This window comes from Penicillium hordei (genome assembly GCF_028827395.1).
Source record: "Penicillium hordei strain IBT 12815 chromosome Unknown utg000001l_segment0_segment0, whole genome shotgun sequence".
Lineage (NCBI taxonomy): Eukaryota > Fungi > Ascomycota > Eurotiomycetes > Eurotiales > Aspergillaceae > Penicillium > Penicillium hordei.
This window is the reverse complement of record NW_026623142.1, coordinates 227,631-255,323: the sequence shown is the minus strand read 5'-3', so window position 1 is coordinate 255,323 and position 27,693 is coordinate 227,631. Positions and strand designations below refer to the sequence as shown.

The window sequence follows — 27,693 nt, the reverse complement described above, 5'->3', positions numbered from 1 at the left end:
ATTGGGTACTTTATATTGTGGCAATGGTCTTAAGTGGGTATAGAGGCTGACCTAAGGCCACCCTCTAGCCCTATATACGCCCTAGATGAGACACACCCCTGTCGTATTAGCTTGACAAGCATAGATTGTTTGTGCCCACAATCAGTACTACTTTATATTACTAGACTCTATCATTAGGACGGTGGGATTTTTATGCGTCTGGGCCAGTAACGGATTTACTCGGGTTCGCATTTAGCCCACTTTTGCACTTTAGTTTACCAGATATGGAGTACTTCGTGTAGTTGGTTGTCGTTTATTAGGCTGTCTCACTTACGCAAAGTTATGTTTTTAAATTCAAATAGGGGAACTACTAGAAGAAAGTGCATACTATGTATATTGTATGTGGGTACAGAGTGACATGCATGAAAATATCAACTTCAACATGCCACCTAGGCAGATATTTTATGTTTATGTAAGTTGTACATACTTCTAAGGAGCCGATGGACATCTATTTAGAGTATGGCGATGAACGGCATCAATCTAAGCAGGGTCTGGGGTTAATAGACCCGCCAAAGAGCCCCAGAGTATCTCTTATCTCCCCAAACAAGAAAGAAGTAGAGATGAGGCCGAAGTTCAAAGGAACCAAAAGACACTAAGGGAGATGGAAAATCCTTTCTGCTGAAGCTCCCCTTCTGGGTTAAGCGCAATGCAGCCATGCAGCCGCGTTTACTTGCTAGAGTTTCCGTTGGAGTACAATGTAACACCCTTGCCTCCTACTTCGTCCAATGACAACTCTGGATCGACTCCACTCTGAACCACTTGGCCACCGAATGATGTGCTGCCATGAACGTTGATTGGCTAAAGATTGAGAAAGATGAAGTGTGGGTCGGGAGGGGAATTCATCCATGGATGGTCGAACCAGACCTGATCTGATCGGCCTAGCCGTGACATTGATAATATACGTTGTACGCCTACTTTCACTCCCTTTCTCTTCCTGTGTTCACCTCGATTCTTCACATTGTCATTTTTTAACCTGGGAGGTGCGTTCCGGAGTATTATACGTCAAGGAGTATTCTTGTGTTTAGGGAAATTCCCAAAATACGTCGAATATGTCTGGGTCTGAAATCGATTATTCGCCGAAGGAGGTCAGCTACGTCCCTGAGAAGGAGATCGCACCTACGCCGGATTATACTCACGATGGCCCAATCGATGGAGAGTTGGTCAACGCCTCGGGCCATCGTCAGGAACTAGAGCGGAACTTTGGCCTTATCAGTATTTGTGCTGTGGCCGTGACGACAGGAAACACGTGGATTGCTCAAGGTGGTAGTGTTGTTGTGGCCCTGAGCAATGGTGGACTTGCAGGAACTATCTATGAATTGTATATCGCCCCTTCCTTACCGGTCTAACAAACCCAAAGCTAACCCCTTATTCAGCATGGCTGTGTCTGTCTGCTACTGGTTAGTCGCCGCATCAATTGCCGAATTGGCATCGGGTATGCCCTCATCTAGTGGTGTCTACCATTGGGCAACTATCACCGCAGGAAGCAAGTACGGTCGCGTGTGTGGATTCTACGCCGGATGGTGGAACTGCCTGGCTTGGGTTCTCGGTGCCGCCTCCATGTCTTTGATTCTGGCTCAGCAGACTGTGGCTATGTATGTACAGATGCATCCCGAATTCGTGCCCTCACAATGGAACGTTTTCGTCAGCTTCCTCCTCTGCACCTGGGCTTGCTGCTGCGTCGTGCTTTTCATGAACCGCTTCCTGCCTCACATCGGAAACCTCGGCTTGTTCTTCATTCTCGCTGGTGTGTTCGTTACTATCGTCGTGTGCGCTGTGATGCCTCATGTGACTGGCTCAGGATATGCCACCGACAAGCTCGTGTGGGCATCTTGGGATAACGCAACCGGTTATTCCCAGCAAGGATTTGTCTTTGTCGCTGGTATGCTCAACGGTGCTTACAGTGTTGGCACCCCTGACTGCTCATCTCACTTGGCCGAGGAGATCCCCAAGTCAGTCTTACTATTTTCCCATTCCCATCTATTATCAATGCTGACTTGAACTTACAGGCCAAGCCGAAACATCCCCAAGGCTATCTTGGCCCAGATGGGAGTTGGTTTTGTCACTGGTATCTGCTACATGATCGCGATCTTCTATTCTATTAACGACCTCAGCAAGGTGTCCGACCCTAGCACCTTCTTCCCCCTCGCTGAGATCTACCGCCAAGCCACCGGCTCCCATGCCGGCTCTGTGGGTCTCCTAGTCGTCGCTTTCCTGCCTACCTTTATTACTGCCTGCGGCTGCTACATCACCGCCGGCCGTACGCTCTGGACCATTTCTCGCGACGGCGCCACTCCATTCTCGGGATGGCTTGGAACTATCAGCCCCAGGTTCAAGAACCCCTTCAACGCCACCCTGGCCTGCTGTGGCTTCATCACCGTGCTAGCGTGTATCTACCTTGGCTCGTCTACCGCCTTCAGCGCATTTGTGGGATGCTTCGTGCAGTTGTCCAGTCTTTCGTACTTCATGGCTATCTTCCCCCACATCTTGACCCGCCGTTCGTCCTTCGTCCCTGGTTACTTCTTCATGAACAACACCATTGGCTACGTCGTCAATTCCCTGTCCTGTGTTTACATCATTGTCTTCGCTGTCATCTTCTGCTTCCCTTACGCCATCCCCACTAGCGCCGCGACGATGAACTACGCCAGTTTGATGACAGGTGGTCTGTCCATCTTCGTTACCATCTGGTGGTTCATCCACCAGAGTTCTTACGTGGGCCCGAAACATGTCCCGTTGACTGACAAGGCTCTTGCTGACGATGCTCGGTAAATCTCCTTGGGGATGTTGGAGGGAATATTCGGCGTATACCATTCTGCTTGTCACGGCCTTTTCTTCACTGCACGGCTATAAAATGCTCCTTTTTATGATGCGACTTCACCTTATATACACCATTTGTACATTTCTATTCGTGTTGGGCTTTTTCCGACTCTATATATAGGTACTGTAAAAGTATAATCCATATTCATTTGTCTACCCACCTTTTTTTCTAAAATGCGCACTTTCCATACCAGTATTAATAGTTGAATATTTAAATCAAGTTAAGTGTTTCCTGATTCTAGACCCAGTTGATCCACAAAAGTGATATATTAGATCACGTGACTACGCGTTCCGCACCCGTGTCGCGTCCTCATCCCCACACCATCTAGAATCAAGGAAAAAAGAAGACCAACACAGCCATGGTCTTCAAACCCTTCAAATCCCCTTTAATTAGGAACCCTGCTACATCATCCACCGGTGCCCCCGACGAGCCTAGTCGTCCTACCAAAAAGCCCCGCCTCGGAGACGAACCTGCACAGGATGTGCAATCGGCACCAATAGCCAGTCGGAAGCCACTCCTACAAGTCAACAATCGAGGATCAGATAATGTGACACAGTCGCCATCCAGTGAATCGACCAAAGACGATACATCCGATGAAAGATACTTCAATGTTCTCTGGTAGGTCCTTAGAACGTTGATCCCTCACAGGGTGTAACAATTACACCGAACCAGCTAACCCAGACAGGCGCAAACCAAGCGCCAAGAAGCACAAAACATGGGATGGAGACGGGATCCTCTCTACCCGCGGAGAACTCGTCTATCTACGAGACATTGCCGGAAAGGAGATGGGGCGGAAGGTGCACGAAGCCCGCCTCGAGCCGGGAGCAACACTGTCTATCTCTGGCAAAGAGGTTGAGATCGATTCCGAGATATCACGCAAGGAATATTTCTCTGGGAGAAGGTTCTTGGAAGACACGAAGCCTGCACGTACCTCTATGCCGGACCTGGTCCCCACGCCCAAGAAAGAAGCCCTCCCCTCTCGAAAGAAGGGTGAAGTACGCAAGCCTACAGCAGCGGAACGCACACAGTCCCTAAAGCGCTCTCTGGCTCTAGTTACCAACCCCAATGCGAACCCTGGAACCGCACCGGCGGCGTTTGCGGCTTATAGGGCACCCCTACTTAAGAATACGGTTACTCCCAAGGTTATGGGGAAGGTCGTTCCGCGTCATGATCCCAAGGCGGTTGGTGCGTTGGTTATGCCGCAGCCGAAGTCTGTGCCGAGCGGAAGGCAGGTTGTGGATGTTGTTGTTGATCCGCTTTTGACCAAGCACTTGCGGCCACATCAGCGTGAGGGTGTAAAGTTCTTGTATGAGTGTGTGATGGGCATGCGGTCGTTTAATGGAGAAGGTGCCATTCTGGCGGATGACATGGGCTTGGGAAAGACTTTGCAGACTATTACGCTGCTTTGGACTCTGCTCAAGCAGAATCCCGTCTTTGAAGCCCCGCCTGTTATTAAGAAGGCTTTGATTGTGTGTCCTGTCACTCTTATCAATAACTGGCGGAAGGAGTTCCGCAAGTGGCTTGGCAATGAGCGCATTGGAGTTTTTGTCTTCGATGATAAGAGTAAGCGTCTTACGGATTTCACCAAGGGCCGGGCTTATAGTATCATGATTGTTGGATATGAAAAGCTCCGAACGGTCCAGGAAGCTTTGGCGAATAGTTCTGGAGTCGATATCATTATCGCCGACGAAGGGCACAGGCTCAAGACATTGCAGAACAAGAGTGGTCAGGCGATCCAGTCGCTCAGCGCCGTGAAGAGAGTTATTCTCTCCGGCACGCCAATCCAAAATGATCTAAAAGAGTTCTTTGCAGCCGTGGACCTTGTGAATCCCGGGATCCTTGGAAGTTTCAAGTCCTTCATTCGAGAGTTCGAGACCCCAATCGTTCGCAGCAGACAGCCAGAAGCAACGAGCAAGGACATCGAGAAAGGAGAGTCCAGAGGCGAAGAGCTGCGAGAACTCACATCCAAATTTATGCTCCGTCGAACAGCAGACATCCTGGCCAAATACCTCCCTCCAAAGACCGAATACGTCCTCTTCTGCAAACCAACCCGCCCTCAAGCCAACATCTACAAAGCTGTCCTCGCCTCCCCAATCTTCCAAACCGCAATGGGCAACGCTGAAAGCGCCCTGCAGCTAATAACGATCCTCAAAAAGCTCAGCAACAGCCCTTCCCTTCTAGCAGCCAGAAACAACAACAACACCCCCAACGAAACAATGACCGCCCTCATCGAGTCCATTCCCCAACCCCTCCACCGCCACCTATCCCCATCCTCCAGCGCGAAGATCCGCGTCCTCGACCAACTTCTCGACGCAATTCGCAACAAAACAGACGAGAAAATAGTCCTCGTCTCAAACTACACTTCAACCCTCTCCCTCCTTGCAACCCTCCTCACCTCCCTAGGGCTCCCCTACCTCCGTCTCGACGGCAGCACACCAGCCCAAAAACGTCAAGGTCTGGTAGATGACTTTAACCGCCTCCCCGCAAGCTCTTGCTTCGCATTCCTGCTATCCGCAAAAGCAGGTGGCACAGGTCTCAACCTGATCGGCGCGAGCCGTCTCATCCTCTTCGATGTAGACTGGAACCCGGCAACGGATATCCAGGCTATGGCGCGTATTCACCGTGACGGCCAGAAACGGCCTTGTCGCATCTACCGTGTTCTGCTCAAGGGTAGTCTTGAAGAGAAGATCTGGCAGAGACAGGTTACTAAGCTTGGTCTTGCCGATAGTGTTATGCAGGAGAAGAGTATCAGTAATGGTGGTGCGCAGTTCTCTGCTGCTGAGCTGAGAGATTTGTTCAGACTTGATGAGGACAGGTCTTGTCAGACGCATGAGTTGTTGGGTTGTCAGTGTGGTGGGCGGGGTGTTCAGGCTGATTCTGGGACTGTGACGCCTGCTACTGTTGATGGTGGGGGTGGGTCTGATGTTGAGGATTTGTCGGATCCGCCTTCTGACTTTGATGATGATTATGATTCGGATGAATCGCTTCCGGAACCTCATACTCTTGTTAAAGCTTCTGAGGTGGATATGGAGAAACAAGAACAGTCTATCCGTGACGGCACTTATCGTGCCAAGATGGCTGGGAAGGGGAAGAAGGGTACGAAAGAGAAGGAAGGCCATACTAAAAGTCAGAAAGATAAGATGCATCAGTCTTTGGCTCAGTACTCGCACATTGACCCAACTCTGCTTGCAGCTGAGTCCGATTCTAATGCCGGGGCTGAGGCTGAAGATGAGGAGCTTGAAGCTGCCATAGATGACGATGTGCTGGTTTCTATGCTGAAGGATGAGTGTAACTTGATTGGATATGTTTTCAAGAAGACTAATGGGGCGGAAATCAGGAGTTAGATAACTCTGTGCCTCGCACAATGCTCTTTGGGGTGGTATATTGTGATACATGTTCATTCATTTAAGACTAGATTATACATATAGGACCAAAATGATATATAATTGCCCAGACCGTGGGATATGTTCATTAACTAAAGCAAAACAATTCTATTTTTCACATGGGATATAAATTTATGTTCACAGATATAATATTCTACTATCAGCGAAAACTTGCGACTGATCAGGAGCTTCCTTGGAAGGTTAGATTTTTCAAGGGCTCATATTCCTTGATGTTCAAACGAAGGTAGAAACTGACTGGACAAAATACGGCTTTGATACGCGGTGGCTTCGTTGTTTTCACACAAAAGATATAAATGTGTATATTCATTTCCGCTCGCCCACGAGATAAGGCATTAGGCATTGCATTATTATTCCACGGCTAGGATATCATTCAGCGAAATCTAAATGTACAAAAGAAAAGAGCTAATGATTGAAGATATTCAAAAAAACAAAAAAGGAAGAAGAAGAATAAAGAGAGAAAAAGCCAACAATACACCCCCCCCCATGTTCCCATATTCCCCCATATCCCATACCCCGTTCACTCATATACCCAACCCCAAACCCAACATCAACTCATCACGCTCATCAATACCTGAGCTTACCAACAAGCCCAAAGGTATAAGCCGCCTCAGCCTCACTCTTCATTTGAATCATAAATATCTTGCCAGACCCAGTAGCAACACCACCCTTCTTCGCGATGGAAGCATCTTCATTCTCCTCGCGGATGGAGACTGCAATGCCTGTACGGGCAATGCGCTCAAAGGCATTCTCGCCCAGACAGACATCGAGAAGAGTCTCACCGCGTGTCTTTCCGCGGATAACGATGCGCTTCTCAGTCGAGATAGCGCCGTGGGGGGAGGCAGAGCCAGATCCGGGAGGTGAAATTCCGCTTGCGTTATCGGCGTTGTCACCTTGTGGAAAGCTGCTGTCACTGCGGCCGCTGACGCCAGTACCGGGGCGGGAGGGGTTCTTGGGTGGCGCGGGCATGATGGTCATACGGGCGGCGCCCATGTCGCGCCACTTGGAGGCGGATTCACGTGCGTACAGACGGACTTTGGCGTTTGAGAGACCGATGCCGTCGGCGCCTTTGACCGCTGCGGCGATACGGCCGATGCCCGAATTGGGGGATGGGTCGTTGCCGGAATCACCAGAGCCGGAGTAAATGCTTCCTTCGCGGCCTGTGCGCGATTCGATGGTTGAGCGGGAAATGTTGAACATTTTGCTGCTGGTGCCGAAGCGCTTGAGGGCCGAGAATGCGCTGCTCATGGTTCCCACGCTGCTTTCGGAACCTTCGGCTAAAGATCGCGGGGAGCTTGACGCGCGGTAGCTCTTTCTACGGCGGGGCCAGCCAAACAGGCCACCGCCGGATTTCGGCGCAGGTTCAAAGGTAGAGACTTGGCCGTTGAATGGGCCGCGGGCGTTTTGGAGCGCGATATATGTTGGGTTGTTGATTCTTGATTGATTGATTAGACCATATAGGGCGTCGCATTCATCAGGGTTGCTTGACCGGAACATGATGTTGTTGCTAGATGTGATCTTGGATCGCTCGGTGGGAGGAGAGCGAATACTGATATCGATGGCTGTGCCACGGCGAATGGGAACAAGTGGTGTCAATTCAAGAGATATGAATGGTCTTGATGGTGTGGAATCAGAGTTTTCATCAGGTTCAAATCCCATCGCGAAGGCCTCGATCAGGCCAGGACTAACGACGATGCTACATTCGTCAGGTAGCAAACTTTCCCAGCTGCCTTTGTTGGACCAAGCAAAGATAGAGGCAATGGCCTTGTTGGTCTTGGTGGGCTGCAGCGGGACAGCACGGTAGCCACTCTGCGACACAGAATTAGACGGCGAGAGAGAACTGGCGTCAGTAATCGCATCTGGTGCTCTTGGCTTGGGAGTAACATATTCTTCATCTTCAGATGCCGAGGAGTAGTCCTCATCCGAGTCAGAAAGGCCACCCGATCTTGAGTATTCAGATGATGAGTAGGAATAGTGGCGCACCGTGGACGCGTCCGAGTCGGTCTCTGAATAATCCGAAGCTGTAGAGGGTTCATATTCGTGTTTCAGGGGAGAAGAGCCACGTCGCTTGAGTCCACCACTACTGGAAGTGAGAACTGGAGGAGTTGAACGTTTGCCACTGGCAGGGCTAGGCGAGCGATGAGGCGGGGGAGGGGGAGGGCTATCATCATCCTTTGGCCGTCTTCGGGACTTCCTTCTCCTTGTTCTTGTTGGCGTCTCTGGAATTTCTTGCTTGGGCAAGCATTCAAGTGGAGGATAGTCTTCCTCCTCTTCGGGGCCGATGCTTGTCGGAGTAGAAAGGTGAGTTTGGCTGCTAGGAGTTCGGATTTTGGGAATCAATGGGAGAGTCGCCGAGGGCACAGACGAAACCCTAGGAGATTCCGGCTCGGGTTCCCGAACAGGCGTCTTCTGAGGTTGAGGAATCCTCGAACGCGACTTTTCTCTCGGTGATCCTCTGGCTGGAGATTCCTCCGTTTCGCCATAGAATCTACCCCCCGTTGGCGTACTTGGAGCTTGGGGAGAGGCAACTGTAGGCCTACTGTGTTCAGGTGCTTTATCAGATACAACGGTGTGCTGCGAGGCAGTCTCGGAAGCTGGGCTGTCACCGTAGCGAGAAAGTCTCTTAGCCTTGGATCGTTTGAGCCCAGTGGGAGTCTTTTCCGGGCTACTTGGCGAGCTCCTGAGAGCCGTAGAAGGAAGAAGAGGGAGATCAGGGTGGGCGGGCTTTGCAGACAGCTCGGATCCCCCAGTGGTGTAATCAGTCTCCCGAGTGACGAGTGAGGACAAAGAGCTTCCGGGGTCAGTAACAGAGCTGACCGTACTTGGCTCAGACGAGTGCTCTCTGGGGGTCCACGAGCGTCGTTTACCGGTCGCCTTCTCACCGATGGGGATATCAATGTCATTTGGGTGTGGCCTGGGCGGAGAACTAACAGCAGAGGGTTTTCGAGCCTTGTTCTGCTTGGCTCGGCTGATGAAGCTTTGGCTTCGACAAATTGATGGCGGAATAGGGTCAGATCCGAGCAATGAAACCCACTCAGACCCAACTTCTTCTTCATCTATGCGGAGCGAGATCAATTCTTGCCAGTACTTGGTTTCATCTCCGGGAGCACTGCGCAGCATGAGCACAATTTCTTGCTTCGATTCTCCCTTGCGGGCTGAAACACATCTCAGATCCATGGGAGGGAAGAGAAGCCAGCGATCGGAATGATCGATTTCACAAATCAAAAGATCCCCTCCGGGCCCTTTGCTCGAGGCGTTGTCTCGATATAGAAGCTCGGCTCGACAATCCACAAGTTGTCCACTTGAGTGGTATAACGATAGATTGAAGAAATCACGAGCACGGACGTGGCGAGTCTGATCAATGCCGATGCCGTGGAGGACGCCTAAGGTCATGGGGTCTCTTGTCCGTGTTGGGTCGATACTGGCAGCAGAGTCATCTTCCAACCTCGCTCTTTCATTGCGGACACGTTTTCGGGCGTCGATGACAAGACTTTGATAGGCGGCGGCGGTTTCTTCGGCCTTTGGCGACGGCTCTAGCATATTGATACCCTTGAAACTCTTGGCGAGGTACTTTAGACGTACCAACGGCCGCTTCAACAGATAGGCTACATCAACCTTTTCCCCGTCGCTGTCTACGATGTCACCATTTTCGTCTCGCTCCAAGCCTTCATCCAGGCTCTTCGTGTCAGCATCGTTCGTGACTTCATGTTCTTCCAAAGGAGCCAGGTTGACAATGACATCCTTGAATCCAAGGCGCCACGCCTTCAAGTACTCGCGGTAGACTCTCTGGGCACCTTGCGCCCATGTAAGCAATGCATCCGCGTTGTCCTGCGGGATTCGCTTGTGCAAGTTCTTGAGGCGCTCGATCGCCACTCCCATGTTAACAATTGGCTTTGAGAAGTTCAGGTCATCTTGAGGGTCCAAAGACGGCTGAAACAGGCCTGCGGCAATGGCCGAATCAGAGCGGGATAACACGCAAGTCAACAGGACCGGGATCACGCCCCCGACCAGTGTTTTCAGCTCGCGCATATACTTTGTCTCGTCACCCGAAAGCTCATAAAGCAAATCATCAACTGTCGCGTGGGCCAGGCGACTTTTGTTGGTGCGAATACTTCGATTCGATCGGGTACTTCTGCTCCGCGAAGCCGAAATAGATAGCACAGACATGAGGTCATTGTGAGTGGTGAGCCGTCTTTTCAGTTGCGAGGAGACCACAGGCAGCGAGTCTGGATCAAACTGGTCATCCTTTTCTGCTTCTTCTGCTTCTTCCACAAGTTTTGATTGGCGTTTTTCGGTGGAGGTAGACTTCGGTACGTGCTCAGTTCCATCTGTCAGAGTGGTGCTCAGTGTTTCCGATGAAGCAATCGTTGATAAACGATGGTAACCGGTGGTCGGGAATGGCTTCTTACGGCCAAGCGGTACAGGTGCATCATATCCCGACACTTCAGAGCCGCCCTCGGAAAAGGGCTGAATCTCTGACTCCGAGGGTGCGAGACTATCCTCATAAGGCTTGTCTTCGACATGATGGCCCTCTTTGCTCTTGACAGATAGCTTGGAGGTCCTATCTATACTAGCCCGCTTCGATTCTGACGCTATGTCGCGATCTTGTGCCTTCGGTGCTTTGTCGATTGAAGAAGAACTGTCCTTTCCCTTGGAGTTCTTACTCACAGCGCTCTTTGGGCGATCGGAGCTCTTCGGGCGCTCGCTGATCGTTGACGGTTCAGACTCGGTACTAGCTTGTAGGTCACCGTCTGCAAGCTTTTGAGATCGTCTTGCTCGGCCTGATTTCAGATCCAGAGGAGCCGGTATATCGTTCTTAGACCCGGCTTCATCCATAAAAGGGTCTGGTGTGTCGGAAAGCCATGCTTCGATTTTGGCTCCACGGCCCGTAGTTGGCGTAGGTGTAGGTCTCGGTGGTTCGGGTTCGGGGATCCCAAACATTTTCCTGGATTCGTCGATCATGTGCGCGAATATACCACCTTTGGGAGGCTTTGCTGGGCCGCGCTTGCGTCTTCTCGACAGCTCGGAGAAATCCGCCTCGCTTGCCGCCCACGCATCCTCCGGGGGAGGGGAGCGCGTCCTAAGTCTGTCCGAGAGCTCCGAAGGTTCGACGGATTTGGGATGGTCCGTCCCATAGTCGCTCTCCGTGATGGTATCGATATTTTGTCGCGCACCTGCGGACTTGGTGTCTCGAATAGGAGATTTGGATCCCGCCCCAGTGCCGCGCTTTGTCTGAGATCGAGGAAGATCGCGAGCTTTCCCGTCTTCATCTTCGCTATTGTCGTGTTTTCCCCGTGAAGACCTAGGCTGCCCTTCGTTTGTGGTATATTCGGCTATGCGCTTAGGTGCAGGTAGATTGCGCGACGAGGATTGGGTCGAGGCTCGATTTCGCGTTCGCTTCCAATGCTCGTCGCTCACCACACGTTTGCGGGGTGTGCTGTGACTGCGCTTCCTTGTGGTCGGGGGGTTGTCCTTGTTCGGTTTCTCTACCTTCTCCAGCTTCTCTATCTTGACCTTGGCAGGTTTTGGTTTCGGCTTCGCATCATTTTCGTCATCGGCATAGGGATCATCCACTGTCACAACCCCGCCGCCTTGTTGCTGCCATTTTCGCACTCTAGAGCGCACCGTGTTCGTGTCGTGCACCCCCAGCGGTTCTCCGATGTCCAGCGGTTTTGTGGATTTTGCAGTTCCTCCACGGTTGGAGGGACGTTGTGTCGTCGCAGGAGATGGCATCGGTACCTATAGGAAGGAAAAAGAAGTCAACATTTAGTAGGGAGCTCTCTCGAGGTTTTGGTGTCAAAGCAGGTACCCGAACAAAACACCGAAACACGGGATTTGTTGACTTGGGCTGGGACGGTAATTTGTACTTACCCAAACCCCCAAAGATGCTTAACAAATTTGGAGCATTTGCTTTTTGAGATCGGAAAATTCCTTCAGGGATCATAAACAATTAGGCCTGGAGGTTGGGGCTGACAAGTTCGATACGCCTCCCCCTCCCGCACTAAATTGGTTGCCGGGAAACCAAGTCGCGAAACAACCTTAAGCAGTTCTTATTAAAGAATACCCTCCGTGATTTGATCTGGTGAGTATTAAAGATGACCTCGATCTTAAAATTAAGAAAGCAATCATTGGGGAGACACAGGTAATATGATTAATGAGTTGCGCGTCAGGTGGCCCCCTGTGCATGAGCATCATAGGGTACTTAGTGTGGTTGTAGATATTTATCCTATTTATCCTATTAATCCTATTAATCCTATTAAATCTTTGGAATATGAATGAATTGATAGGATATAATCCTCATTTATTGAGCATGTAGGGCTATCATATGATTTTAGATACTATACAACACTACTTTCCCTCCCCTTCTGACCCTCCCATCTCTTCACCAAATCCTCTTAAATCTGCCGTACACAAGTTCTAGCCCAATGCTCCACTACGCCTCAACCCCACTATACCAGCTATGACGAAAGAGGTGTTACTTAGTCTTGTCTTTTTCCGACTGGCGTTTGAGTGCAGCCGAGATGGTGGACATGCTGTGATAGAGATAGTCTATTATAAAGAAAAGTCAGTTTATGACGGGAATCCCGGAAACTGCAGGACATACACGCGGGGACAACAATCCAGATGAAGTTCATCAAAAAGTAATACACCCAAAAATAATATGGCTCCGGTCGGGAATATGGTCGGCCGTGGACATAGTCGTCAAACAAACTGGTCGCATAATACAGGGTGTCGCCGTACAGATGGCTCATGCACACAATTACCTGGATTGGGTGGCGCAGGGAATGCCTGATTGCGGTCAAGTATGCAACAACGAAGCACAATGGTCCCCACAAGAGCTTAGTAGGAAGCAGGAATCAGCGGTGAATCCTCGAGTGTATACTTTGTATAGTTGTGGGACTCACCACGGTCATTGTCTCCATACATAGCACCAACGTGTCCGAGGTCATATACCGGGAATCCGACAAAGCATATTCTTTCCATAGTTGCCCAAAAAGGTCTTGGGCAGAAGCCATATGGTTATGGTGGACCATAAAGTAACCCTCGAAGAAGCAGTGCAGAGTTCCAGCTATAGATTCCCATTTTGTCAATATTTAACCATATTTCTCTTTTCTCGGTTGGAGTCTTACAGAGCACAAACCACAGGATGGCGATTCGATCCGCCATGCGCAGTGTCGGTTTCACATAGCTGGCCAACGCAAAAGTCACACTAAGAAGAATAGTACACGCCCCACCAGCAGAGACGAGAAGTTCCAACACTGGAGTCCGGTTGGGCTCATAACCCACAACATTGGCGTCAAGGGGGTAATATGGGTGGGATGGAGGACTGGGCATGTTTGCAGTACCCCTGAGAGTTGAAACTCTCTAGATCTCGACTGTTAATATCTCTGTGTCCCGGAAACTCCAATATAGAAAAGTATAGAAAGGTCAATGGACGAGACGTCGGAATGTTTGTTTGGCTTTTTGCGAAGGGGGTGGGTTTGAGTTCGGCCAATAACAAGCTTAAACATTTGAAGCTTAACGGATCTACAGATGAAGCCTCAATTTGAGAAGAGACAATCACGCAAAAAAAAAAAAAAAAAAAAAAAAGGACTATTGACACAAGCTTGAAATCCTTGCATTGTGTGTTTGTCTTTTAGCATGATTCTGGTGTGATTTTCTGCCTTAGGCGATAATAAATGCCTGAGGTATATAATTGTTATCGGACTATGCCGCGATGTAAAATAGGGGGTCTAATCAATTGTTTCACAACGCATCAAACTACATATACTAGGCTTCGGATGCTATGGAATATATAAGTACAATAAGCTGATGAAGCTAATATTAAAAGAACTGGCTCTTCTTAGGTACTAAAGGACGACCCTCCATTTGCAGAAATCACGCTCCCAGTACACCACCCAAACTCTGCATTACAGATCGTCGCAACCAACCCAGCAATCTCCTCGGCATACGCCGCTCTCCCTCCAAACTTCTTCCCCAGCTCCTTCACCTCCGGGCTATCAGTCTCTCGGACAGCCACCAACGGTGTGATAGGATTCCACAACGCAAGCGACTCCTTAACGGCATCAGAGGCCGACATATACATATCCGTCATAACAGGACCAGGATTGATCGAGTTGACAGTTGCTCTCTCAGCTAGCTCACGGCACCACACACGTGTCATAGCCTCAACGGCACCCTTAGTTCCCGAATAAAGTGAAGTGTTCTCTGGCCCAGTTGTCCCCGCAATACTCGATAGCATCACAATACGCCCCGAGCGATCGGTGGGAAGATACTCCTTGCAAGCACCAGTGAGTAACAGCGGTCCAAGGACGTTTACTTCATATATTCGATGGAACTCGGATTCCTTGACTGATTCCAGCGGGCCGACGTATAGCACCGCGGCATTGTGAACCATAATGTCGATTTGGAAGGATCCTGTTTGCGAGTCTGTGAAATGGTCCTTTGCAGTTGACACGATTCGTGCGCATTCCTCCCGTGAGGTAATGTCTGCTCGGATGGGCAATGCGCGCACTGAGTATTCGTTTTCGAGATTGGCGGCAAGTGCTAGCGCGGATTCGTCGGAGGCCTCGGTTGCATAGTTGATGATCACATTGCAGCCTTTGCTGGCCAGATTTTGGACTATAGCAGCTCCGATACCTGGAGGACAATGAGTGTGGAGTATCTGAGGGGCCAATGTCGGACTTACTCCGTGCGGATCCCGTTACTAGAGCCAGCTTGTGCTCGTATATGCGAGGGAATGTGCCTTGATATCTACCCATATTGACAGACATATGATTGAGCGAATTTCTTGATCGGACCTGAGTTAAGACGAAGGCAAACCGGATACCTTTATTTATGTAAGATGCCGGGGCGTCTGGCTCCGGTCTTAATGAAACGGGCCAGCCATTTTCTTGGCCTATCCACAAGCTCGACGGAAATGAAAGATTAATCCCCGACTTAGTACGGAGTACTAGTGTACGAAGTACGATGTATTGTTATGCAACCATTCTATGGCCCACATGCACGGGTCACGAAGTGTGCCAGGGATTTTAGCCCTATTGGCTGTTACTACAGGCAAAAGATTATCTAGGTACTATTCACCCGCATTCCATAGCTAAGGACTTATGTGCCGGGCCTCGGACGTTAGCTCTATGTAGGTAGTAGTATAATGTATCGTCTACATTAGTCTACACATACAATGTGAATTTGAAAAGTGAAGGGAAAAATCTGAAATCACTATTAACTAATACGAAATCCCGCGTGGCACAGTTCGTCCACCGTACATATTGATCGACACTAATAGCTGGTAGACGTACGGAGTACTTTGTACAAAGAAGTGTCGCTCGTGAATATGTGGATACTAGCGCATAAACTGTGCCGTGTTCTATGTATGCTAAAACGGCCAAGCAAAAATGAAGCGCAGCATCTGATCCACGAAACCAAAGCTCGGACTATCCCACTAATGATTTTCGCATGGTGATTGAAGGTGTTCCGCACGAACACCCACATATCACCAAGCTTACCCTACACTTGATGCTGCCGTGGTCTAAATGTCAAAGCCAAATCTCATTTAGTGGCCTCGTGGTAGGCCCAGGCCAATGACATGATATTGCATACTGCTGGTATTGAAGTTCTTGAACAAATAACTGACAAAGATGGAGATACTCACTCCTCGCTAACACCCCATAGCAAATTATCAAGCATAACTCTTGCAACATGCAGGTTCAATTCATGCGAGTTCCCATACTTGACTAATACTTGTAGGGGCCGATAGTCCTCCAGCTCGACTGCTAGGTTAACTGCTGTGTTTACCATAACCTGTGATACTTCAATATCTTTTAGATGGGCAAACAAAGTCTTCAAAAGCCATCCCCGGCAGGCTTTCAAGGTATCGATTATAAGTCCATCGGTCACTGCAATTTCAAACTCGCTCTCGAGGATGAGATTTAGTGTAGGCACAGATACCCAATCACGCCAATCGTTTGGTATCCTTTTTGTTGTCAACACTGCGTTCAGAATATTCTGGCACAATTGGGAATCTTTCACCCTGGAAAAAAGAAACTCAACATCCGTCGGATGTGCAGCATCCAGAAACATCTCGGGGCACACTTTGATGTGTGGGGCAAACTTCCAAAGCAGCCTGAGCATGTCAATGCTACAACCGGAATTTCCTGATGCTCCAATTAGAATCTCTTGGGTAACGACAGCATTGTTCAGTTTCAAAAGATGCTTCATCACCTCCAAACTCCCCTTGGCCGCAGCGGCCAACAGAACAGATGGTGTGGCCTCGGTAATTGAACATCGGTCCAATACCAAGGTCAGCATAGCGTGATTGCCGGACTCGGCCGCAGTTTTCACATTCGCCTCGCAGAGATCAAGCTGTCCGAAACGGCTCTCCAACATCCGTAGTGTTTCATAACCCGAATACTGATTACGGATGACTGCGTCAACAACCACCGAGGATGGCTGTTCAAGCGTTACAGTTCGCTGCAATAAAAGCTTTGTCATTTCATCTGCGAATCGGCGGTTCTGAGCAGCCCCAAGTAGCATCTGGCTCGATATATTTGTCGAGCTGTGTCGGTCGAGAAGTTTCGATATGGTTTCGTCGTAGTCCAGCTCATTTAATGCATTTACGATCACTGCATCGGTAACTTGTATCTCCCGGTTGTCCCCCAGAATGACATCCAGGATGACGTTCCCTTTGATGGAATTTTCAGTGCAAGCAATCAAAATCTCTTCTGGAACCTTCAGACCAGGTTTCATTTCAAGGAGCACTTGAAGGGTTTCGGGATTCCCCCATGTATTCTGGGCGCATTGCAGCATCATTTGAACCCATAGTTCATCATCTAACGGTCGGTTCATCAAGGATACAAAGAGCCTGACCATTCGAGCCCCATCACTGACATTTCGTGCTCCACCGGCGATAACTTTGGATGTAATTGGGCCACCAGCGTTAACCATAACCTCGAAAGGAGCGACTTTTCCCCATGTTGCAGCTTTCACCATAATGTTTTCTGTTATCGGCCAACCGTGATTAAGAAGAATCTCAATCACCTCAGAGTTTTCGCGAGAGCTAAGGGCTTGCATCATAGCTCTCTCGGTCCCTTTGATGTGTCCAGCGTATTCCAGCAAAAGCTTCGTTTTGGCTCGCATACCGTCTTTAGAACCGTAATAGGCAGCCGTTGCGATAACTTCACAAGTAATGATTGATCCACCATTCTGGTCAAGGATCTCTCTCAGGTGCTCAATGGGTATGTCGTCTATAGCATTCTTGAGTATCTCAGAGGTGATTATGATATCGGGGGCTCGGCTGAGAATTGCTTCAATGACCGTGTAAGGTAACTTGGATTCTTCAATGAGCTCTGTCGTAATGTGGAGATTTTTATTATGATCAAGCAACATCTCAATTGTTTCCTTGTCTGCACAGTCAGCACCCAAAATGACCGATCCGGTAATCAGGTCAGGATCTATGAGAGCCAAGAACAATTTGAGCGGCTCGATATGGTGGTTTTCGACTAATACGTTCAAAATGCGCTTTTGCAGTAAGCGGTCCTTTGTTTCTCCCATTAAATACTCCCAGATATGATACTGGGAATGTATCACGGCCGCCAGAATACATGCTTCTTTAACGTCATCATCGAGCTCATGATAGTGATTGGTGTGAAGAACTTCAACGAAGCCGAAGATACAGGAAAGCAAAACCCCCCGGTCTCGGGATCGATGGTAATTCTCTAATAGCTGCCGAAGGTGCGATCCACGTACGCCTTCCATTTTGCGGCGTTGGCGAGAATGTACCCAACACTTCAGTGGACAGTCCGAATCCGAGTCATCAAAAAGAAAATAGCGCAAGAGATGAAAAATGTGTAATTCCTCGTTTGATCGATTTGCTTCCCCTGCGCGCAGACAGTGTACATTCCAATTTCGCAAGGAGTAGTCATGTATGCCTTTCTTGTAAGAGTCAATCTCTGACAAAGTTACGGTATCTCTATCACTGAGGCCCAGTTTGCCGAGAAACTGTTCTGCACTGGGCGACCCGGAAGCTTTGAGCAATTTCAGCAAACATACCTCGGCGGCAAAGGTGTTGCTAGATTCCGTGGAGTATTCGGGCTTTGTCTCTAAAAACTCTCGAACTGACAGATGGGCGAAACGGAAGGTCCTGTTTCCGTCTTGGGTTGTCTGTGAGATCACGAAATTGCTGAGAAGATCTAAGATGAAGTCTTCATCAATCTCGTATACCTCAATATCCACGAAGGCCGTGATAGTTAGGGAGAAGTCTTCCCAACCGAAAACCCGCGTCGCGCACAACATCCATTTCAGCGTGTTTCGGAACAAAGCCCGATCTGTTTCTTCGGTGCTTTCGAGTGCCTTTGTGTAGAGGTCCTCGTATAGCTCGCCGAGTGGACGCGGGATCTTCGACATAGCAAATCTGATGTCCCTCTCGGTGCGAATCCAACGAAGACTCTGCAACTGCAATTGGGCCCAACGGAACCTAAACCTCGTGAGCCTTTGTAATCGAAAGCCCAAAAATATCCGAACTCACATCCCGTTAGCCTTATAAATGGTATCTTCCTTGATCAATGCCTTCAAATTCTCCTTTGTCGCTTCGACTCGGATAGAGGCAAGTAGCTGGTTCTTTGCAACAAGCCTGTCCGTCTCAAAATTCACAAATTTCTCGATATCGGACCCATTCTCTATCCACGTCACCTGAACCCCAGAGTGCGCCTGGATAGATAACCTCAAGTCGCCCTCTTCGCGCGAAGTGACAAAGACCTTGACAAGACTAGCGGAGTTGTCGATGATATACTCAAGTGCCTCGACAAGTTCTGCTCGCTCCTCTCTACCACATTCATCCAGAGCATCTATCACAATAGTGGTCCCGGAATGGGCTTCTGTCAAATCAACGATTAAATCACGGCATTCCCACAGACTAGGAGCTCTCGTAGAACCATCTGTCAGGTGTACTTTCCTGTAAAGAGAAAGTGTTGCCGGGTTAAGGGGCTGGTTCGAAGATGCGCTGGAAAGCTGACGTGCAATGCAAGCAAGAATACTCTGTGTATCCCCACGTTGAGGCTCGGCAGTGTTGCGTGAACAATAAAAGTAGGCGTGAGCGAAGTCTTCAATCTGACTAGAGACATTCATTCCATCATCAATGACCACCGATGCTAAGCAGCTTTTGCCAGCACCCTGGGCACCATGAAGCCAGAGCAGCGAGTTGGTGCTTTCACTTTTCCATTCAGTGAAACTTGGATGTTGCAGAACCCATTGGCATGTTCCATCCAGAACTCTCAGTTTGATCGTGGTGTGATGGTCAAGATACGGCTGAGTAGACAACCAGTCCAACATCTGTCGTCGCTGTATACCTAAAAGAGAGGTTAGATTGCTATGATCGGTTAAACAAGGAAACTTACTGTCCAAATGATCATCAAACTTGTTCAAGTGGAAGGATAACCGTGAGATTGGCTGTGCCACCCGACTGAGCGTATCTCGCAGTGAATGAAAGGTCTCCATCTCTACAGAAGCATCAGTGGTGGGTATCTTAGTTCGTGGGTTGAGTCATCTCATTACCTAATGACAAGGTCGCAAGATGAGAGGCAATATCGTTGTTCACTTATGATATAGTGATCAACCACGCAGCTCGAACGAATCAAGGTGAACGAAATACCTACCCTCACCTTGAACTAAGCTTGCGCACCGGTCGACCAATCTCTCGTCTGCTTCCATTTTCTCCAAAAGTTCCTGGAAATCATTCTGGCCAAGAAGCCCACTTTTTAAAAGCCGCACTAGAGATTGTGAGCTTTCCCTGGCTACAATCGAAATTGGCAATATAAGCTCACCTCCTGTTCTATGTTCAAAATATCGTTTGGCCTCAACGAGGTATTTGAGGATGGAGCTATACACCCTCACAACGGCCTCCTTGAGCTGCTCCGAGGCAGCTGAACCTTTCTCAGTGTAAATCTGCTCGATGATTCTATACCGTGCCGTCATTCTAGCAATTCTTTCAGCTCCCTGTACAACGAAATCGAATTTGCTGAAATCATTGATAGCAATCTGCAACAAAAATCGAGCTCCCGCCCACGGTAAGGCAGCATGGCCTGGGTCATACTGTACAACCTGATCGCCCACTGATTTGAATAGCTCGATCCAGTGCGCGACTTTGCTCAGAAGGTCACGAATGATAATTTTCTTTCCTTTTCCTGGGATGATGATCTGCCATCTCTTGTGAATGCATGTATCGTATGCTTCCCGAGTAGTTTTCTCGAGACTTTCCAATATATCAAGCTCGTTTTGTCGAGTTCTCTTGATACCATCGTCGCTGTCAAAGTCGAGAAGCTTCTGGTCAACCTTGTCCAGTTTGGCTTTTGCAGTCATCCAAAGCGACTAGGTCTCAATGTCCATGATCAGTAGCTGGCCGAAGCGGATATCGAAATTAAATTAGAAAAAGGAACCCCAGAAAGAGACTAAGTGCATCCTTAGTAGGTATCGTTGACCCCGCGGTTACGTGGGGTTTGTGTTAATATTGCTCCCTGATTCTTCAGGCCAGAATCCCACTTTTGTGTTTCTCTTCCTCAAATTAACAACTCTCTTCCCTTTCTGTAACATTTCGTGCTGTACACTTCACAATTTGGCCATATGACATCAATGACCCGTTGGGATATATAAATAGCTATGTATTGTACTATAACGATGCAACGCAAAGCTAACTACCATTTGGCCAGGAATCCTCCATCTATGGGCAGACAAATTCCGTTTATGTATGATGAACACTCGGATGCAAGCCAAAGTGACCCCTGCGCTACCTCATGCGCCTGTCCAAATCTGTTCAAGCTGCTAACCTTAAGCGCAAACTCATCATGTGTGGTGCCCATAATCTCCAACGCCGCGGCCGACATTTCACTCTGCTCTTATTAGACCCTCTCTGGATTAAAGACGGGGAAAACATACAAATATCGCTCCCGGCGCAACGGCATTAACCCGAATACCCTTAGGGCCACCTTCAGTTGCCGCATGTTTGGTCAAGCCCAGCAAGGCATGCTTAGCCGCAGTGTATGCTGGCATATTCGGTTGTGGTGAATAGGCATTGATTGAAGCAATATTGACAATAGAGCCCTTTGAACCCTGCTTTTCCATCTGCTGCATCTGGTATTTACAGCACAGCGCGGTACCAGTCAAACTGACATCCATCAATTTGCGCCAATATGATTCATCAAAGTCAATCAGGGGAGTCTGATCAGGAGACATGGCTGCGTTGTTGATTGCCACATCCAACTTGCCAAAGGCGCTCACTGTCTGCTTAATGAGGTTTTGTACATCCTCTGACTTGGAGATGTCGGTCTCCACAAAACGGACTTCTCCCAAATCAGAGAGCTCCTCTGCGACGTGAGCTCCCTGCTCTGCCTTCACATCGGCAATGACTACCTTAGCCCCCGCTCGGAGAAAGACAGAAGCGGTAGCCTTGCCCATGCCCTGGGCGGCACCTGTAATGATGGCGACCTTGCCTTCAAGGAGTGGAAAGATAGGCGCTTCTGGGACATTCATTTTGCAGATGATCGGCTAGACGACAGGATGAATATGGATATGTGAAAAACAGGGGGGCGAAGCACTGATTTTTGTTTCGGCTTAGTATGGCTAGGTAGGATTTTATATTTAATAATCCTTTGAATTTGTAGATCGGCATTGCCCCCTGTTCTTGGGGTCATTCGGTCTCATATTTTCTCAATTTGCACCATCTGCATAGACTATATCCTGCCCCATTCCCTGAAAACTACCGTTATTGACACAATAACGTTTAGTGGTGGAGTTTGACCCACCTTCCGAAGCCCCGGTCTCGGTAACAACGCCAATATCAAGTTAGTGTCGGGGCTGTCAAGCCCTAGCGGACTATGATCGCCCTATATGCCTCTTCTTTGAGAACAACGCAATCAAACGTATCTAGTGTAGGCGACAAAGTACGCCACCAGAGGATTTGGTTTTACTGCCTATTACTGCCGGCAAAAGAATACCTCCCCAAATAGGTACTACTCGGGCCTATTTTATAGCTAATGACTCGCCGGGACCTTGGCGCCCCGGGAGTAAACTCTACGCGTAAAGGTACTACGAGTAGTTATATAATTGTATCACCTATAGCTATACTCAATCATTATACAATACCTTTAGAAGAGAAAGAAAACGGTTGATAGATTATATATATACATTGTACGTCAACGAAATCGACAACATATGTGAATTTAAGGTGGAGGAAAAGCAATAAATCCATATTGATCAATACGATCAAAGTCCCGCGTGGCACACTTCGTCGCCCGCATTAGTGTCATTCATGCACGGAGAACAAAGTACATGCTTACTTGATTTACACATGCAGCTATGATATTTCCAAGGTTTCTTCTGCCGCCCTACTTCTCTCTCTTAGTAGATCTAGATGCCGATCTCGGCATGGATAACGACACATATTTCCGCCCCCAAAGGCAGGCCAGCTATGTACTCCGTACGGAGTAGTGAAACTTACAATATACTTTCAAGATCATCTCAATCCTCGCCATAGTTACCATATACGCCAGCCATTAGTGTCTCTTTAGCATAGATGGAGTGTCTAGAACTCGGTCCAGCCTACTTTAGGAAACTGTCCTTTGGGACCCACTTTTCGTCAAGTATGCCGCAGCATTAAGCAGAACAGCTGCGAAGGTAGCGTGACAGCCACAATATTTGCGAACACTTGGAGAGGGGCGGTTTCTGGGACGATGGAAATCTCCTGAGTCCCCTTCAGTTTTCATTTGCAGGCCTCTCCTTTTTGCCTCGTTCCTCCTTGTCAGTCGTACTCCAACAGCCAAAATGAGTGAATCTCGAAGTTCAACTCAGGATCCTGAGAAAAGCCGGTCTATCACACGCGCGCAAAGTGTCAAGGGGGTTGATACACCAGAGACCAGTCTTGTCAATATCTTGGTACCTTTTGCCAGCTCTCTCTGCTTGAACGTTTGAGCTGACTTGAAAGGTTGTTTCTACTGCATGTCTAGGAGGATTCGTGTATGGCTTCTCGGCCAACGCCCTCTCTGGCTCTCTCTCACAAACAACCTTCATCGCAAAGTTTTTGTCGACGCCTGATGCAACGTCCCGACAAGATGGTATGCTTGGAGGGTATTTTCACCTTTGATCCAGGCAAAAACATCTTCAGCTAAAAGTATTCTTCAGTTTCCTCGGAGGTGCCCTAGTTGGGGCTATCCTGCAGGCACCTTTATCCAACAAGTCCGGCCGACGAATTGCCAATGCTGTTGCCGCCCTCATTGTCATTATCTCAGGTGCTTTGCAGGCCGGGGCGGTCGATGCTACCATGTTTATCGTTGCGCGTGTCATCTGCGGCGTCGGCGCGGGTATGGTATTCTCGAATACTCCTGTGTATATGAGTGAAATCTCCCCTCCACACACACGGGGGATGCTGGTTGGTCTGCACGGCGTGGGTACGGTGGTGGCATATATTCTGGCTGCTGTTTGCGCGCTGGCCTTCAGTTTCGTGACTACTCAAATGCAGTGGCGGTTTATCTTTATGGTTCTGACTGCTGTTGGTGTTATCTACTTGATGACACTTTACTTTATTCCCGAGTCTCCTCGATGGCTCATGCAACAGGGACGCGATGAGGAGGCTAAACAAGTATTGGAGTACCTGCATCGTACCAAGCGAGACCCTAGAGCTGCTTTTGCTCATGCTGAAGCGGTCCAGATTAAGGCTCAGGTCGACGCAGAGAAAAATACCCCCAGCGGTTATCTCTATATTATGCGCACCGCGTCTCATCGCAAGCGCGCTCTCTGCTCTATTCTATTGTGGACTATGGGTCAGGGAACTGGTATCACTGCCATCGCAAATTTGATCCCCACACTAATGGGCGCCCTTGGCTTTGGTACCACGATGCAACTTGGACTTGGCGTTGCCTGGACAGTATGTGCGGTGATTGGTTGTGGAATTAATGTTTTCCTTCTGGATAGGGTTGGACGAGTGAAGCTGTTGGGTGAGTTTGGGATTCTTTTCCAATTGGATTGTATGCGTTCTTTTATACTAATCACAACATCCTCAGTGATCGGTGGATTTGGCTCTGCTGCTATTATCAGTGTCATGGCAGCTCTCGAAAAGTTCTACCTCAACACTACCTACACACCTGGCATCAACGGTGCCGTGGCGATATATTTCATCTTCGGTGCCTTCTTCACCTCCACCATTGAATGTACCGCATATGTTTATGGTTCTGAAATTTGGCCGACACACCTGCGCAGCGAGGGAGCGACCATTGCATTGGTCAGTTTCTTTGGCAATGCTGTTGCATACAGTGCGCCTGTTACTCTGGCTCTTACCAATATCGGATGGAAGTTCTATATGGTATTTGTTGCTGTCACCGTTGCAAGTACTATTATTATCATGTTCTATTTCTCTGAGGTATGTTTTAATTTCTGCCTATGCACCGTGATACTTCCATCTAATAAGTTCTTTTTTGGTAGACTATGGGGCTAAGTCTTGAGGAGATCAATGGCAAGTTCGGCGACAAAGTCGAGATGGAGCTTCAGGATGCGCTTGATGTTGACGATACCAACTCGCAAGGCACAGTCTGAACAAATGAATGGTCTAATTTCAGGACCGATGCGTAAATTGAGATGAATATTACGTGGATTCTACTGTTTTCTGTTCGCATGTTGAAGTTTCTGTGACTGATATAGCTACATAATTTTAATTCAGCACCCACAACATAGTCATTCGCCACACCATTTTCTAATATGGACAAATCATTCCACCCGAACGTACTTTTTTTTGGTACGAAAAGGTATGAGACCTACTCCGTATGCGTGGGCCCTGGGCATTCCTCCCAGTGGAGCCCATCCTGCCTAACGTTTCGGACGATTTGTGGCTTAGCCAAGGCGGTTGGCGTTGTCGATCAGGCCAGGGTCAGACCGAGACGTTGTTGGAGACGGCCTGACTTGATCTCTGATTTGTTAACTGACTCTCCACTTTAATTTTATTTTCGTTCGACATGCCTCCTCGTATTGGTCTGATTTTCAAGCTTCCCTTTCCTTATCAGATCAGCAAGTACCAAGAAGTATACCCTAGCTGTTGTCAATGACTCGGAGTCTTTCCGACAAAGACACATGTGGATACGGTGGCCTGGTCCACTATTTCAGTGCAGGACTAGCTCATACCTGTACCCAAAACGCCAGAAATGGCACCTCGTGAGTGACCCCAAGCCCCAGGCCACTATGAGACTAGCAGTAGCACGATAATTCCGCTGGAAGCGAACCAATCGCAAGCCTCAAATTCTAGTCAAGCGTCAGGATAGATATATACATACTCCATGGTCAACAATGGTACTGTGATATATCGTTTAATTTCCACCCTTGTCACTAATGTAGACGTGCTTCAGAGCAGGATTACTCTATATTCAGCAGAACTTCAAGTTTCCATTACATCATAGCAATACATAATAATATGACGAGGATGAGATGTTGACGGCAAAACATCGATGAAGGCGTCGAAATGCATAGAACTAGAAGAAATAGAAGATTAAATAGAGAAACTAAGGGGTGAAAGCACCATCTGTGCGAACCGGTACGATGTAGTTAAAATCGAGTCAGTTACCCCTACCACTATGGTTAACCAGTGATGACTTCCTACAAATTCACTGGAAGCGATTACTGTGTTAACCTCACTGGGCGACAGGTTTTTCTTTTTTTTTTCTTTTCATGCCTTAAGCCCCCCCGAGGGTATGTTCAGCCGTTAGGCCTAGCTGGAAGTGGACTGTGATCATCGCTGTCAAACAGATCATACTTCAGGATCGTTAGCCCAGCCCCTATTATTTTCGTACTACAGTTCTTTCTTCTAGGGCTTGAATACAACATATATTAAACGAGTATAAGAGGCAATGGTGAGATGCCCTTGTCTTTGATACCTGAATCTCGACTCCACATCCAACATGACTCTCCGTGGTAAGGGTCCAGCGTTGGTTGGAGTACTTTGGTTTGAAACAATCTTGTGTATGATTGTGCTTGGCCTGCGAATTTATACACGGACTGTGATCCGCCGTAGTACTGGTTGGGATGACTTTCTGCTTATTGTCACTTGGGTATGTGACTTCCTGCGATATCCATAACATTTGTGCTTTGTTAACTTGCTATATCGAATTGTAGGTGTTGATGGTGGCATTTGCAGCCCTCTGTACAGCATCCGCACATCACGGTATGGGTGTGCATGCAGGTGAACTTGGCATCGAGGATACTACCCAGGGAATGTTACTGCTCTTGGTTGGGCAAAGTGTTATAGCGATTTCAATGGGGTTGAGTAAGTGCGCTGTCGCTGTTTTCTTAATGCGGATCGTTGTCAAAAAATGGTATGCTCCTTATCCAACAAACTGAACTAAGAGCCTTGCCTAACTAGCGGTAGGCACAAGCTCTTCCTCTGGTTTTGGAATATTAGCATCATGGCTCTTAGCATCCTCCTGGCTATTACTGTTTTTGCACAATGTACACCAGTTCAATCGATCTGGGACTCGCGTGTTCCGAGTAATGGCTGTTCTTTAAATCTCACGATCATGGCCACAGTTATGTGCGGTATGCTTTGCTTTTCTCCTTCCATGCATGACCTATCCCTTCAGTTTGTCTAACGTATATCTAGCATGGTCCGCCGTCCTTGACTTTGTTCTCGCTCTCTTTCCATGGGTGGCCCTGTGGAATTTGAACATGAAGAGAAAGGAGAAATACACCATTTGCCTCTCATTGAGTCTAGGTATATTGTTAGTTCTTCTTAACTCCTCAGTTACTGAATCATGACTTTTCCCTGCTATCATACTGACACGTTATCATAGCGCCGGAATTTGTGGTGTAATCCGAACGACCGGCCTCGACGCTTTAACTCAATCAACCGACTATCTCTGTGCGTTCGAATCCATTATCTATTTTCAGAGGAAGCTAATCGCAGAATAGATGCAACAACCGATTCGGTGATGTGGACCATGTCTGAACTTACCACCACCATCGTTTGTGTCAGCATTCCCGCCCTTCGCCCTCTCTATCGCTCCATCCGCGGTAACCTCTCATCCAACGACGCCTCAAACTATAACGACCTCCCTCCCTACGCAAAAGGCAGCGGTGGACGCAGCGGTAGACGCAGCGCAAAACCAACCTTTGCCATGGATACAGTGATAACGACTACCGTGCATGGCAAAGATATTGACACCGAGTCCAGATGTAGTGGGAGGAATGAAGGGCACGGAGAGGATACAGATACGAGACATATTCTGCAGCATCCACCTCCTCACTCAACTCGCATCTATCAAGTTAATGAGGTGAAGGTATCTTATGAGGATCGAAGGTCTGGTGATGTGATTCCCAGCGATAACATGTCTTCTATCCCTGTTAAAGCCAGGCAGCATATTTGATACGTTTAGATGTTATCATATATTGTTGCAACATTAGTGTTATCGCTTCTCT

The 27,693-nt window shown here is 48.5% G+C and overlaps 7 protein-coding genes across 7 annotated transcripts; 3 read left to right on the top strand and 4 right to left on the bottom strand.

The window, feature by feature from the left end:
• Positions 1 to 1,088: 1,088 nt before the first annotated feature.
• N7537_000094 (DsDNA-dependent ATPase (Rad54b)) lies at positions 1,089 to 6,198 on the top strand (the record flags this gene model as incomplete). Its single annotated transcript, XM_056891152.1, has 5 exons — positions 1,089 to 1,357; positions 1,413 to 1,988; positions 2,046 to 2,801; positions 3,248 to 3,472; positions 3,540 to 6,198. The coding sequence occupies 5 exons, from the start codon at positions 1,089 to 1,091 to the stop codon at positions 6,196 to 6,198; spliced, it is 4,485 nt and encodes a 1,494-aa protein (XP_056756147.1).
• Positions 6,199 to 6,822: 624 nt separating this feature from the next.
• On the bottom strand, positions 6,823 to 11,988 carry N7537_000093 (uncharacterized protein; the record flags this gene model as incomplete). Its single annotated transcript, XM_056891151.1, has 1 exon — positions 6,823 to 11,988. One exon carries the CDS (start codon positions 11,986 to 11,988, stop codon positions 6,823 to 6,825), a length of 5,166 nt encoding a protein of 1,721 aa, XP_056756146.1.
• A 742-nt stretch (positions 11,989 to 12,730) lies between these two features.
• N7537_000092 (EXPERA domain-containing protein) lies at positions 12,731 to 13,590 on the bottom strand (the record flags this gene model as incomplete). The annotated part of the gene is made up of 4 exons (XM_056891150.1): positions 12,731 to 12,804; positions 12,860 to 13,094; positions 13,161 to 13,324; positions 13,386 to 13,590. 4 exons carry the CDS (start codon positions 13,588 to 13,590, stop codon positions 12,731 to 12,733), a joined length of 678 nt encoding a protein of 225 aa, XP_056756145.1.
• Positions 13,591 to 14,098: 508 nt separating this feature from the next.
• On the bottom strand, positions 14,099 to 15,029 carry N7537_000091 (SDR family NAD(P)-dependent oxidoreductase; the record flags this gene model as incomplete). Its single annotated transcript, XM_056891149.1, has 2 exons — positions 14,099 to 14,895; positions 14,945 to 15,029. 2 exons carry the CDS (start codon positions 15,027 to 15,029, stop codon positions 14,099 to 14,101), a joined length of 882 nt encoding a protein of 293 aa, XP_056756144.1.
• Positions 15,030 to 15,903: 874 nt separating this feature from the next.
• N7537_000090 (Short-chain dehydrogenase/reductase SDR) lies at positions 15,904 to 21,774 on the bottom strand (the record flags this gene model as incomplete). Its single annotated transcript, XM_056891148.1, has 7 exons — positions 15,904 to 18,727; positions 18,779 to 19,598; positions 19,647 to 19,748; positions 19,905 to 20,018; positions 20,073 to 20,616; positions 21,072 to 21,134; positions 21,181 to 21,774. 7 exons carry the CDS (start codon positions 21,772 to 21,774, stop codon positions 15,904 to 15,906), a joined length of 5,061 nt encoding a protein of 1,686 aa, XP_056756143.1.
• A 1,290-nt stretch (positions 21,775 to 23,064) lies between these two features.
• On the top strand, positions 23,065 to 24,828 carry N7537_000089 (uncharacterized protein; the record flags this gene model as incomplete). Its single annotated transcript, XM_056891147.1, has 5 exons — positions 23,065 to 23,175; positions 23,225 to 23,367; positions 23,422 to 24,233; positions 24,300 to 24,655; positions 24,718 to 24,828. The coding sequence occupies 5 exons, from the start codon at positions 23,065 to 23,067 to the stop codon at positions 24,826 to 24,828; spliced, it is 1,533 nt and encodes a 510-aa protein (XP_056756142.1).
• Positions 24,829 to 26,180: 1,352 nt separating this feature from the next.
• N7537_000088 (uncharacterized protein) lies at positions 26,181 to 27,641 on the top strand (the record flags this gene model as incomplete). Its single annotated transcript, XM_056891146.1, has 6 exons — positions 26,181 to 26,330; positions 26,395 to 26,594; positions 26,648 to 26,814; positions 26,879 to 26,996; positions 27,069 to 27,136; positions 27,187 to 27,641. The coding sequence occupies 6 exons, from the start codon at positions 26,181 to 26,183 to the stop codon at positions 27,639 to 27,641; spliced, it is 1,158 nt and encodes a 385-aa protein (XP_056756141.1).
• Between the last annotated feature and the right edge of the window lie 52 nt (positions 27,642 to 27,693).